The sequence below is a fragment of the Boleophthalmus pectinirostris genome, unplaced genomic scaffold (assembly GCF_026225935.1).
Source record: "Boleophthalmus pectinirostris isolate CB_2022bp ecotype Guang Dong unplaced genomic scaffold, ASM2622593v1 HiC_scaffold_17, whole genome shotgun sequence".
Taxonomy (NCBI): domain Eukaryota; kingdom Metazoa; phylum Chordata; class Actinopteri; order Gobiiformes; family Gobiidae; genus Boleophthalmus; species Boleophthalmus pectinirostris.
Window position 1 is genome coordinate 30,813,845 of NW_026571115.1, and position 14,196 is coordinate 30,828,040.

The 14,196-nt window shown below is 39.5% G+C and overlaps 1 protein-coding gene across 1 annotated transcript; it reads right to left on the minus strand.

Moving 5' to 3' along the window:
* Positions 1 to 7,450: 7,450 nt before the first annotated feature.
* Positions 7,451 to 13,828, minus strand: tob1a (transducer of ERBB2, 1a). The gene is made up of 3 exons (XM_020918995.2): positions 13,559 to 13,828; positions 10,982 to 11,514; positions 7,451 to 9,741 (listed from the first exon to the last, which is right to left on the minus strand). Exons 2-3 carry the CDS (start codon positions 11,309 to 11,311, stop codon positions 9,058 to 9,060), a joined length of 1,014 nt encoding a protein of 337 aa, XP_020774654.1. The 5' UTR covers positions 11,312 to 11,514; positions 13,559 to 13,828; the 3' UTR covers positions 7,451 to 9,057.
* Between the last annotated feature and the right edge of the window lie 368 nt (positions 13,829 to 14,196).

Consider the following 14,196-nt stretch of genomic DNA (forward strand, 5'->3'; position numbering starts at 1 on the left):
AATCAGAATACACTAGACGGTTTGCAAGAATCCCGGAAGTTGTAGATCGCGCACCGGCCAGTCAACGAAGAGCTGTGAACCCATGACGTCAAACTCAAGCGCCTGTCTGGGTCCCTTTTGTGGAACAGCACAACAGTAAACAAAGTGGTCGAGATGGATGTAGACGAAGACAGACATTCTGTGTTGGGAACAATTCCCGAGATCAAGGATTTAAAGCCGGAACAAAGAGAATGTTTGGTGAATTTTATCAAGGAGAAAGACGTCATTGCCCTTCTTCTTATGGGATTTGGCGCATTACATACGTCACGACCAAATATCAGTGGTTAAATTAAAAAGAAGTACCCGTCTATCGTCAAGCGAACGAGTCCTAACTGCTGTGAGGTCAGACGGTTTCCACAAAGTAAATCTGCCTGATGAATAAAGCTAACAATGTGTAGCTTTCTGATGGTCCGTCACCTGCTTGATGAGATGTTGTTGCTGTGCCTAGAACGTTCTCCAGTATGACATTAAACTTATCTGTCTCCTTACATTACTCAGGGTAAGAATACATGTTTATCAAGGTATTTTTGTGCCATAAAAACACACTAAATTGATGATGTTTTCACCTGTTTAGGGCCATACTGTGGAACATTCTCAGCAAAGCAATAACATCTCCATGGAGGCAAACAAGTAGTCGATCCTTCCCCACAAAAGTTTCACAGTGGACCTTTAACTGTGGAAAAACACTAGAAAGCCCTGACTCGGTCCTGGTTTGAACAGAGTCCTCTTCCTATAGCTGGAAAACATATCAGATTCCAGCTTTGGCCTGCTTTGGTCCTGGTTTGATTTATAGCCCTAGCTCAGGTCCTCTTTGGTCCTAGTTGAGTGCCTGAAGTCCTCATGTAGACCTGGTTTAATCCTGATTCGAGAAGAGCCCAGAACCTATTTCCAGAGCACTGACTCATCATGTTGATATTCTTGGGTCTAGTTTAGTCCCAGCCCTGTCCTGGTTTAGGTCGATTTACCCTCCAGGTTTTCTAATTTGTTTGAGTACAGTATTGATACTACTTGTGTTTAGATCTTGTTTAGTCCTGGTCTTGGTTTTGACTGGTTTTTAGAATGGTTTAAGTCTGTATCAAGTCCTCAAGTTGTACTGGTTTAGGGCTTGGTTTAGTCCTGCTTTCACACTTACTAAAAAGAGAACCAACATTGCAACATTCAAGATAAATTTCATGTTTGTATGTTTCCAAAGCTGATATGAAGCCTATGCACACATTTGGATCAGCCTATATTTAACCTGTAGCCTGGTCCATGTTGCAAAATCATTGCATAAAGGCGTCTTTGTTGTTTCGAGTTCCGCTGCAGCCTGAGGAGCCGTACGCGAACTAATGTGGTAATTGGTCTTAAAGCGTAGCAAACCGGTCCCAAAGGCTTAACCTTAACCAAATTTCCTGTTCTTAAATCTAACCTTAATCCAAACCCTTAACCTGTTAGTTAAAAAATTTAGATTTTTCTCAGAATCAAACTCTAAGTGAAGTCATTTTTATTTGCACGCCGCATTTAAAGGGATGAGTCAGAGTCATTTCAGCCTAGGATCCTTTGCACCATGACCTCAGCATTACATCTGAAGTCAACTGCTGCTGGAGAATAGGTTGGGTGTAACTGATGACCAAATTGGGGGATAAAATCTGATGCAAATTTAATGATTAAGGAAATATAGGAACATACTGTACTTTGACAAACAGACCTTAAGGACCCATCCACACTAGTATGTATTTGAGTCATTTTCGTTGTGGATGCAGTGTTCGTTCCATACTAATCTGACGGAAAACAGCTCCAGAGACAGAACAATCTGATGCCGCCAACTCCCACGAATTCATCTTGAGTACGGATCTGAACCTGCACCATGTGGACGCCTGAAAACTCTGATACTCTGACATAGCGGCTCTAGTTGAATCCTTATTGAACCACGTCACTGTGATTTGCTCCTTCCTGATTGACTGAGTTCGTGACATCGGTCATGTGACGCTATTACGGAAAACAGTTACGGAAAACAAACCATAGACAAACGGGAAACAGCTTAGCTAGAACTACTTGCTAGTAGAAAAGACTGTTTTCACGTTTGCCATCTTCAAATTAGGCCCTATGTTCCCACATTTCCTTTATCATCAATTTGCATCAGATTTCATCCCCAATTTGGTCAATCACACTGGATTTATTAACCAGCAGCAGTTGACTACAGATGTAATGCTGAGGTCATGGTGCCAAGGATCCTAGGTTGAAATGACTCTGAATCATCCCTTTAAATGTCATATAAAAACAAAAATGACTTGATTTAGAGTTTAATTTTGAGAAAAACATCTTAGAATTAATAAAAATCTTAGAAATAAGGGAATGTAGTGCTGAGGGTACATAGGGCTGACCTCTACGGCACACTTTTTTTTTGTACCAAAATAACTACACAACACTGGTGAATCCTTCTCTTTCCTGGAGAAGCAACCACTCTCTAACCTGATTTATCAGCCAGACAGTTTCACTTTATGGAAAGGGAAGTCTGACCTCGTAGCATTAGGATTCATTTGCTCGACGGTAGGCAAGTACTTTTTTTTTTTTAACCAGTCGCTGCTATTTGGTCATGATGTATGTAATGCACCAAATCCCGTAGGAATAAAGGCAATAACGTCTTTCTTCTTGATCAAATTCACCAAACATTCTCTTTGTTCCAGCTTTAAATCCTCAATCTCGGGAATCGTTGCCAAGACAGAATGTATGGCTTCATCTTCATCCATCTCGACCTCTTTGTTTACTGTTGTGCTGTACCACAAAATGGACCCAGACAGACGCTTGAGTTTGACGTCATGACTTCACAGCTCTTCCCTGATTGGCCGGTGCGCGATCTATAACTTCCGGGATTCTTGCAAAGGTGAATCGTAAGTTTATCACTCATTAAGAAAATAAAAATGGTCAGCAAAGTAAGTTCAGAAGAGCAGTGGGCGTGTACTGTGGCGGTGAAACTAAGGATCTTGAAAATAAGAGATTAAATTACTGAAACATGCACAAATCACTCCAGATACAACTTTGAGTGAGTAAATGTTGAGGGTAAACAACTATAACATTTTGCACAATAGATCTGCTTTAACTAGGCTACATTTTATAACATCTTCTCACCGTCAGCTCCGTTTTAAAGTCTAAAATGATTTAACACGCAGCCAGTGCCTTCAAGAACCCACCATAATCTAAAAATATGTGGTCATGATGATGGCTACAAAATCTTGCAACACAATCCAGCGCTCCAAGATAAGACCGTATATTAGCCGTACCAAAAAAATAAAAAAATAAAACCACATGGACAGAACAGCGTCGACAGGGTTGCCTGATACTGCTTCGGGGTCAGTCTGTCCTGGCAACAACCGGCGGTAACACAGCTCCAGTCTGCCCGTCCAAGCTGCATACTAACCGCTAGCCATGGGGAAAGTCTATTTTTATTTGAAAGCAGCTAGATTTTCTTTTGCCGATAGATTTGCATGTGATTTCACAGTTTGCTCGGCGATCCTTGGAGCTAGTAGTACTGCACTGTGGAAAGATAAGTTACAGTGGGAGTACAGGGATCATGTGATAGGCTTGTAATACGATTTTCCATACTTGTACATGAAGAAGTACTGAAAAACTACACTGAAACTTCAATGTTACAAGTAGTTCGACGATATATTGCAGTAAGTTAATACAGCGGTCCCTCGTTTATCATGGGGTTACGTTCTAAAAATAACCCACAATAGGTGAAGTAGTCAGCTTTATATTTTACAATTATTATATCTGTTTTAAGGCTGTAAAAACCATCACCACACACTTTATACACTTTTTTTTCAGACAGGAGAGTTACAACCCTTTTTACATCCTTCTTAAAACTTATTGCTGCTGTCGTCCTTATGTTATGTAACGAACCGAAGATGAATTTATTCCGTAATGGAGCCCGACAGAGCAGAGTCCAGCACGGGTCCATTTTTGGAGACCCCCACAACACCGCACCCACCCGCACCTGCCCTTTAACCTGAGATTATATCAAACTTTTCTGATGCCTACACCACGGACTGAACCTAGACTAAACCAGGACTAACCCAGGACTAACCTAAGACTGATTCCAGAGGAGGACTAAACCAGGACTGAACTAGGACTAAAATAGGACTAAACCAGGACTGAATTAGGACTAAACCAGGACTGAACTAGGACTAAAACAGGCCTAAACCAGGACTGAACTAGGACTAAAACAGGACTAAACCAGGACTAAACCAGAACTGAAACACCTTGCCCAATAACGATTTGTGGACAGACTGCTCGGGGTTCTGTCTGTAATTACTACCCGCCCATAATACGTAATACGTGTTCATACACTGTAAAAAAAATAAAAAAAATAAATTAAAAAAGCAAAAATTGCACTAAAATTTAAATCTGCGAAAGCCTCCCCACCATATCAGGATCTTTCCCACGATATCAACAATAAATATCGTACCGTGAGGTTCATACTGTGACGATATCGTATTGTGAGACTTTGACATCGTTAAACCCCTATAAATAAGTATATTTATGTTTTAAATACAGAGATTGTAGAACAGCTGGATATATAGTTTATTTTAGATACATTCATGTTTTTCTATGCCTTATTTCATGTTCAAAGAATATTTTTTATTCATTTTATGTTTTATACATTACAAAACTGCTCTGTGGTGCATGTTTGTAGCCTATCTTTATTTTCAAGTTTTGAGTAAATTATCAAAAACCAAGAGAGAGAGAAATGCTGAATAAATGCAGCATGTAACTAAAAGAAATAATTATTTGAATAATCGTGATTTCAGTATTGACCAAAATAATCGATATATATATGATAATGATTCACTAACTGAAGCTCCCACTTAAAGATGTAAAAGAGAATTGTTGAAGAGATGATTAAGAATTTTGCAAAATTTTGTTCAACAGGAACGAATTAATCGATCTTTTTCTCTTTTTCTAGCTGTATAGTAAGAAAATAAAACTGTATATATTTCTGTTTGCTCAAACTATAAATGTGTTAAAAATAAATCCCTCAGCCATTTCAGCAGATCTCAAACTGTACGAAAAATACTTCTACTTTTCAGTCCAAAAATATAGTGCAGTAGTATATATATACAAGTACAGACAGCTGCTCTTAAATGTAGAGAAGTAAAAGTAAAAAGTTTCCTCTGTAAAATGTTAATTAAAGTACAGATACTTAAAAACATCATCTTCTGTTAGTCCGAGTAGAGCCAGGTTGTAATGTAGCCAGTCCATTACTTGGGCCTAGGGTTAGTTAAAAGGTAAAATGAGGAACTGAAACAAAGTTTAAGAAATGTTTATTGAAAATGTATGTGCAGATTGAAGTTACCTGTAAAAGAAAAGGAAATAAGTAAAAAAAAGTGCATTTAAATTCTCTGGTGTGGTCTGCCTCAGGTGCTCCGGCCAAAAGAGTCCCCGGGGAGCCAGAGCACCTTAAGAAGGTTCCGGGGCAGCCAACCATGTTGTTTGGAGGAGGGGAGCACAATTTTTTAACTGGTTCTATTTAGTATTTTAGGGCATTGAACACTGCTAATTTAAATAAAGATATATATATTTTTGTAATGTATGTAATTGGATGTTGTTTGGGCACTGTTGGATAGTTGGTTTTTAGATATTAAATGTACAAATTATTGGTGCTTACCTGATCGTTAAAGTGGGCTCACCCAATTAGTACAGGGCCTTTAAAAGAAGCCAGCCTCACCTTGTTCAGGAGAGGTGCTGTGTGAGCGCAGGTAACTGCTATACCTGTTTTAACCTTTTTGGAATTTTTGTAAATAGTTTTTGTTTTGTCTTTAATAAATGCACTGGGATCTGCACTGTAAACTGGCTCAACTTGACTCTGTTCCTCCTAAAACCGCTAAGGTTGCCACCAGGCTATTACACAGGTTTATTGCGAAACTCAATTTGAACTGTTGCTATTTTACCGGTGTCATAGAACTTCTTCCAAGATTCAACATGGGTGATTTATGTCAGCAATATATACGGTGGCACAGCATAGCAGGATACCAGTGTTATTAATATGGGTGAGCAAATCCGCCCACACATACATCTGCATTTGTAATGACGTTACCCATGTCACCTACTGTTCACTGTGCACTGTGAATCATGCTGGGCAGGCCTGTAAAATGCATATCTTTAAGAATCTGACTTTAAATATACCTTTAATTTATGAGCACTTGTACTAGGTTATATTAGGAGGCCTGAATGCTCGTTCTGTAGTACTCGAGATCATTTTTTTTACAGGCTTGGTCTCGTCTTGGACTTGAGTGCATTTGGACAGGGTCTTGTCTCGGTCTTGAAGGTGCTTGGACTCAGTCTTGTCTTGGACTCGAGGACTGACACTAATGTAGCTCCAGTTAGGAACTTGAAAAGACAGAATACTTTCTTCAGTTTTCTGTAAAGTGCCAGTGGAAGTGATCTCAAAAAAGGGGCACAGAGCAGTACAGTACAGCTTCCTTGACTTATTTTAAGCTTAAATTGACATTTATCAGTTAAAATGGAGATAGATTTATAAAAACTTTGATATGCATGTCCCAAAATAACTGTAAAATACAAATAAATGTCAGAAATTTCAACGATGGTCTTGATTTTGTCTCGATTTCTTCTCGATGGGGCATGGTCTCGGTCTTGTCTCGGTCTCGACCTTTAAAAATCTTGGTCTTGTCTCTGTCTCAACCCTCAGAGGTCTGGGTCTTGTCCTAGTCTCGGGACCTAATGGTCTCAGCCTTGATCATGATCTCGATTAGTGCAGTAAACGTTGATCATCTTAAGGTCCCACATGACGTAAAACTGACTCTCGTGAGCTTTAAGCCATGTTCGAATGCTGTTACCTCATCAAAAACAGACCTGGAATTGTATTTCGCTTCATTCGCACATTTTAGTAAGCCTTTATTATTAATCTCTCTAAATCTCCAAAGCCCAAAACGCTCAGTTCCACCTTCTGATCTCATTAAACAGAAGCTTTCACGTTAACAGTGACCTTTACTTCAGCAGAGTTTGGCAATTCCAGGCCTGAAACCATCCACATGCTTCTAATGGAACTGGAGCACTTCCTGTATAACTCCATGACATAACAAGGTGGAACTGAGTGTTTTGAGAGATTCGATACATGATAAATATGAAAGGATTGTGTGTTTTCAACATGTGTGAATGAACCAAAACACAACTCTGGGTATGATTCTGATGAGGAAACATTATAACGTAGATCAGTATAAACCATAATAAAGGTCGTTTAAGTTATTATTAGATATTCTATTCTATTAATCGATTCATTTTTACTAACCCGAGTTGAATTTATTGTTGTTTTTTTATGTGTTGTGTTATAATATTGTCCCATCGAAATTATCTTAGCAAAATTTTAATGTATTATTTATTCATCGACTCAAGGATCACCCAACAAATGCACTTATTTTCAAGCATTTTAATACAAACTTAATAAACTATCAGTCCCTCTTAACATGTAAGACACTGACTCAGAATACTTTGTTATACCGTCTTGTTTTTATCAAGTATTGCACAATGTAGGTACAAAATTAATATACGATTACATTTTGTCCATAATATAGCAAAAATCTTTAAACTCTTAACAGAAAATACAACTCTTATGTTTTGTCAAAAAAGCAAATATCCTTAAATCCCACCACTACGGAATATTCTGTACACAATCTTTAGAATAGTTTTTCAAAGATGGATTCATTTATTTATAATTTCAATAAAAAAAGAAAACATAAAGTTGCTGCAGCCATCACAGATCACTGGAGTAGTAAAAAGATATAAATGCAATACCATGTCGTAGAAACAATAGATACTCTGATATTTTACAAACTCTGTACTAAATTAAATTATACAATTAGAAAAAAGACCAAGAAATCCCACGTATTTAAGCCAATTTATGCAAAATTGGCGGTGTCCAGTTTGTGTTTAAATACTGACAGGCCATGACTCGTGGTGGTATTTCGTTGTTGTTTTTTTTTTGTCTTTTATATATCTTAAAACAATTACATAAAAAAATAGTTTGTGCTTGGTTGGCAAAAGAAATAACAATGATTTATGTCGCACGTTTAAGTAACCAAGCTTGGACATCTGGTACTACAAGCTTCATACTGGAAATTTCAACTCAAGGGGGAAAACGACGTCACCCTTGGGCTCATGCTGTTACAGACTTGTGACCAATAAGATCTTACGCCGCACAAGTCCTCTTTTTGAAATGACATTCGCTTTGTTTACATTTTTTGTAGAGGTTTTTTTGAAATTTTCTTTTATAAATGTGCATTAATGTATACGTTCCCCCTGTCACATTATCTCTGGCCGTTTTTGTCAACACTGCAGAAAAGGAACAGCGAGGATCGAAATGGCTTCTCGAGCAGTTTTGACTAGATGAGTGTACTGACTGGTTTTAACGTTGGGATCGTGATACGGCGAAACGCTCCGGTCGCAAATGATGCACGTTTAACGGCTTCGTATTCCCCGTGAGAGGTAACATAAGTCTGCTTCTTCTGACAGTTCACGCTTCAATGTGACTGGTTCAATACACCTGTGACTCAAAGCATGACAAAGAGCGGGGCAAAGTGTTTAAATTTCAAGTGCAATCGTGTTGAATTTGCGATAAAATATTAAAACCAGTCAGAAACATTCAGTACTTCTTGGGTTCTTTTGAAAGAGCGTACAGTGGGAGATTTGTTTACCTCGTTGACACCAGCAAAAACCGGTGACATTCGGAAACACGAACTCCTTGGCGTTGGGCGAAACGGTGGACGACTTTCTGAAGTCTTGCCACTACCAGTCAAAACATGTCAACAAGGTAAATAAATCTCCCATTGTATTGTCTTTAAAAGGAACCCAAGAAGTCAACGTACAAAAGAACACAAAATGTACGTTTTTGGATCATCTACGTCTCAAACTAGTCAAAACTACGAGTCAAATCGACGAACATCCTGAAATCATTCCAACCGACGCAACTATTCCTTTTGTGCAGTGCAGTAGTAGCTTAAGTAGTACCTCTTTTATGAGTACTTAGTTGGCCATAACTGGCTGGAATTGCTGGTTTGAATACTGCATGTTGTTCAAGCTGAAATTCAAGCCATCCATGAGGGACTTGTCGTTAAGGCCACCGTAGGCGGCGAACACGTCAAAGGCATTGCTGTACGGGAGCGAGCTGAGGTTGAGCGAACTTTCCGGAAACAGCGCGCTCTGATTACCCTGCCCCTGCAAATTCGGAAACACGAACTCCTTGGCGTTGGGCGAAAGCGCGGACGACTTTTGGTGCGCCCCCCCGAGTCCTAATCCGTACAGAGAGTGCATGGAGCTCGACATGGCTTTTTGCTTGAGGAGATTGTTCACGTTGAGGCCCAGATTGGTCGGGGAGGTACGCGCGGCTGCGGGCTTGCTCCCGGCGCCGCTGGCCCCGTTGGCGTTCCCGTTGCGCCCGCTGCTCTTCATTTTGGTGGAGCCGAACTTGGTGGCCGCGAACGTCGCCGTGGTAAAGGTGAGGGGTTGGGTGGAGCGGGGCATGAAGGTGGGGCTGACCGCCGCGGAGTGACCGAAGGGTGGAGACGGCGAGCTGGACCCGGGCGAGGCGTTGAGGGGCTCGTTGATGGGCATGAAGACCTGGGCGTCCGGATTGAAGCTGTTGCGGATCTCTTTGTCCAAGTCGAGAGTGCTGTTCACCTGGTCGCCGCTATCGTCCACGTATAGCACCTAAAATGGATCAAACAGAACAGACACTTAATGATTTTGTTTTGTTTTTGATTTTGTTTGTTGTTTGATGTAACGATGTCCTTGTCCAAGATTGGAGTCAGGAAGAAGTTTTTGTTCTCGATTACTATCAAGATTGTTTCTATTAGTGACAAAACCCAAGAACTCACTCTATTACAACAAAAATCTGCATTTTAACAATCCTGATTTTGATTCTGTATTAAATATTATTGGCCTATAGAATGTAGAACCCCACAATACATCAAAACTCTATAGAATTATCTTAACATAGCAAATTATGGACTCATTAATGACCAAGTTAATCGTATTTATGTCAAAACTACTTGAAAATACAAACTTATATATAGAGAAATACTAGTGCTGGTTCCTATCTGAGAAAGACATGACCACATTGTAAACGTTTACAGGTCCAAATCAAAATGGCTACCTTCCAGCTTCAATAAACTTCAGTAATAATTGCTTTGTAAGGGTGTTTAATTTTATGACACTTTGCAGTTACGCTCGGAGTTTAAAATACTTTGCAAAGTGCCAGGTAGTTAAGATCGAATTCAGCTTTCTGATAGTTTCAGTGGTGCTTTTATGTTTTCTTGGCACAGGAGAGTCAAGGAATCATTTATTTAATAGTCGAAAGTACTGAGTTGAATCTTTTTTTTAATGTTTTGTAACCTTTTGCTGCGGGTCGTTTTCTAACAAGTGCGTTTCATAATCTGCTCTCTCCATCGATGACATGTTAATGAGTGACTAGAAGGTTGGTCGTTGAAAACCCACTTTGACAAATTTGTATTATCTTCGTGTCCTTGGGAATGACACTCTTTTTTATTTTTTTTGCCTTGTCAGTATACAAATAAATGTCATGTTTTCACCGTTCTAGGTTAGTGTGGCTATAGAAGCTTCCAGATTTGTGTTTAGTTTTGATAAAAGGATTCTGTTCAAAGTTTAACGGGTTCAGAATAAACAAAAAGATTGACGTGAACTGACAAACTAGTATAAAAACACTTCAGAACATGTTTGAAAAGATCTAAACTATAGTGTTCGAAGTAAAAAAGCAAAATAAGACAGAATATTTTGTTGTTTGTGGAGGAAATTATGGAATAATTTGCAAATTGTGCATATTCAAATTTCGATTTTGATTAATCTTTTGTCCTAAATCAACTTTGAGAGTCTAAACAGAGCATTACTTTTTTATTAAGACGTAATCTGTGGGAAGTATCACGATCTCTACCTTGACTGGCCCCTTCTCTCCGATCTGGTAGGACACTTCGTAGGGGTCGATCCACACGCTGAGCTCCTGGGGCAGGTTGTTCCGGACGTCGTCGATGTCCAACCCGCTCTCCTTGGCCGCCTTCTCGACCACCGGGTCCACCTTCTCCCCCACGTGGATGCACCTGAACCCGGACCCTTTGTATGGCTTATCGGGGTACCAGTGGCCCTCATATTTCTGCTTCAACTGCCTCTCCAACTCCTCCCCGAAAATGTTGACGCGGCGCCGAGGCAGCTTGTTGTACAGGTAGGAGATGATGAAGTTGAGAGCTACTTGGATTTCTAGCTGCATAGCGTTTCACTGAATGTAGCGAGAGGTTGAAAGAGCTTGTTCCGCTAGATTGTTGTTGCTCTTGTGCGTGGTTGGCAACTCAAATTTTGTCCAAGCGGGATGGCTGTGGAACCCAAAGTGAATGAAGTCAAGTTGGCTCAAATCAAAAGTGCTGGTTTAGTTGAACTGTGGTGTGTTTTTTTTTCCACAGGATGGTTTTTTTCCTGCAACGACAAAGGAGACAATAGCGCCATGTAAGTCTTTCACATTGGAAAACAGTGCACATTGTTAGTGTCATTTTTGGCAGTGGCTGAGCGAGGGACAATGCATTTGTCACTCTAAGCAAAGTGTCAAAATAAAACTGAAAAGATTTATTTTTAATATTGCCGATTATTTATGAGTAGTCTTGTCAAAGTACTAAAACTTCAAGGTCGAGTTCGATAATAAAGAATAGACTCGATATACAAATGATCATCTTAAAAGCTCTTCTTTTTAGACAATATTGTAATTTTCAACACAAATCATGAGAGATTGTCTAGTATACTTTGCAGTTTTACTCTAGTTCTGATAAAACTCAAGTTAAAACTGTTTCAGAAAGGTCAAATTTTATCCAGTTATGTGATTATATTTTGGTTTTTTAGTACTAATACTTGCTTAAATGAGTATCTTGTATCTGGTATCTTGTATATTGACAACTGTAAATGTGTTTTGTTTGTTGTTTCTGCTGTTCTTACTCCTTTTTGTTTTGTTCTTTTACCTTTATAAAGTATTTGTCTTGAAAAACAATATAAAATGTATGTATCATGAAAAGAATTAGAATTTATTTAAAATTATTATTTAACTAAAGTACTGAAAACAAGTGGAAGTTTGGATTGTGTTCCATTGTTGCTCTTACTTTTGTAAAAAATAATATATAAATCAAATATAGGCTAGTACTCTGTGTAATCTGTAATGTAATATAAATATGTTAATTAGATATTGACAATAAGCCATAATTGGATTTCTATGTCATGTTCTTCTGTTGTGTAATAATTATTTTTGCACAACTCATGTTCTATTTTTGCACTTCCCATTAAAAATTACATAAAGCTATATCAGATAAACGTATTGTGAGTCATTTAACATGTGTTCTAGGTTTATCATTAGAATAACGCACAGATAACTAGTGGTACTAATTAGGTTTATGTGTCACTACATTGTTGTGTGACACTTTCCTTTTAAATCCCTCACAAAGGTATAGACCAACGCACAAGGCAGCCCTGGCCCTGTGGAATCCAGTTACATAATAGCCTACATTATGTTACTGAGCAGCGTACTGACGTTTGCACGAAGGAAAAAAAAAAAAAAAAAAAAAAAAAGAAAAACTCGTGCGTGGACAGTGAGTCTAATGTAAAACCTACCCAACGCCTTATTGACAATCGCTTTTGACGTAATTTCTGTAAAAGAGTGCTCGTTTTTATTGCAATATGTAGTTTTATTGCAGGCGTAACCCTTTTGGCACAGCTTGGTTTGGTATGCGCGCAGCACTAGCCATACGGTACCAAGCCCCATATTGAAAACACTGTTGAAATAAGCCACTGTTGTTACGCCCATGTTGGCAAATTTACACAGCCAGAACGAACGCAAAACTGGATCGAGATACGCGCTGCAGCTGCGTAGATATAGTTAAATAAATAATGAAAATAATTACGCGATAAACAAATTATCGTAACGGCTGTCAGGCATCGCATTCGTAGCTTATTTGAATGTTATCACGCACTTTTACGCACGAAATACCCAAAGCGAATTCGTGTATTTCGCATTGCTCCTTACAATGTTAATAATCTTGCGTAATCTTGCTCTCGTTTGGGCGAACTGTCATTGGAAATAAAACGCCTCAGGGAAAAAAACTGATGGAAGTTGCGAAATGGCTACAGGTCTTGTTGCGTCTCAACCCGCACCAACAGCAAGCCCCGTTACACAGAGCCTATTTGCACAGACTAGCAAACCAAACATCCAACACTAATGACATTTTAACTCCCGCAACAGCCCGGGGAGGATTATACCCGTGCGTAAAACTAACACGGTGGTTGTATTAAGACGTGTCGCTGTAGCCAAGGGTAAGATAAGAAATAAGTACAGTTTTATCGCTTGGAAAAACACATCCACCCCTCCCTAAGTTCACACTGACGCAGCAAATCAGCATAAGTATGTAAAAGACATTGGCACAGCATTTAACCACAAAATTACGCAAAGGTTATGATGACAAGCAGCCTAGAGCATACTTACTTTAGTAAAAAATAAGGATTCTCAGTAGTAGTTCAAAAGTACCGTTAGTTAGTGCAAATAAAAAAGTATAAATACTTTCTTCACATAGAATATATTATGAACTGTACAAAAAAGTAATCCAGTACGCGTAGATTTTGAGGATTGGCGTTCACGACTCTCTTCGGTTGCTATTTTAAATTTTTGAAGTATATTTTCGTCCTCCTTCAGCAGGCTTGCAGAGTAGCTCCCTCCTACACGGGAGTGTAGCAACTTCGTCCCCCTGGCTGCTCCACCGTCGCCTGTATATATAGCCTCCCTCCGCCACGGGCACGAGGTGGGCGGTGATGCGGTTCCAGAGGTCAAAACAATACGAATAGAGCTGATTGGTCCCGAGCGCATGTCCCGCCTCCAGCGTTATCGCCAGGACGCGTGCTGATTGGCTACCGCGCGCTGTCACTTTGGGAGACATATGATCCGGGCTGTGGAACGGGGAGAGACGCCTATGAGGAGCTGTGTTTGCGTCAGAGCTAACCTACCCAGGTCTGTGCTGACTGCAAAAGGCAAAAGTGATTAATGTTATGGTAAAAACACGGGTGCAAGACAGTTTTTCGTTTTCAGACAAACGTTGGCGTATAGATGCCACAATAAACACGCTGTCA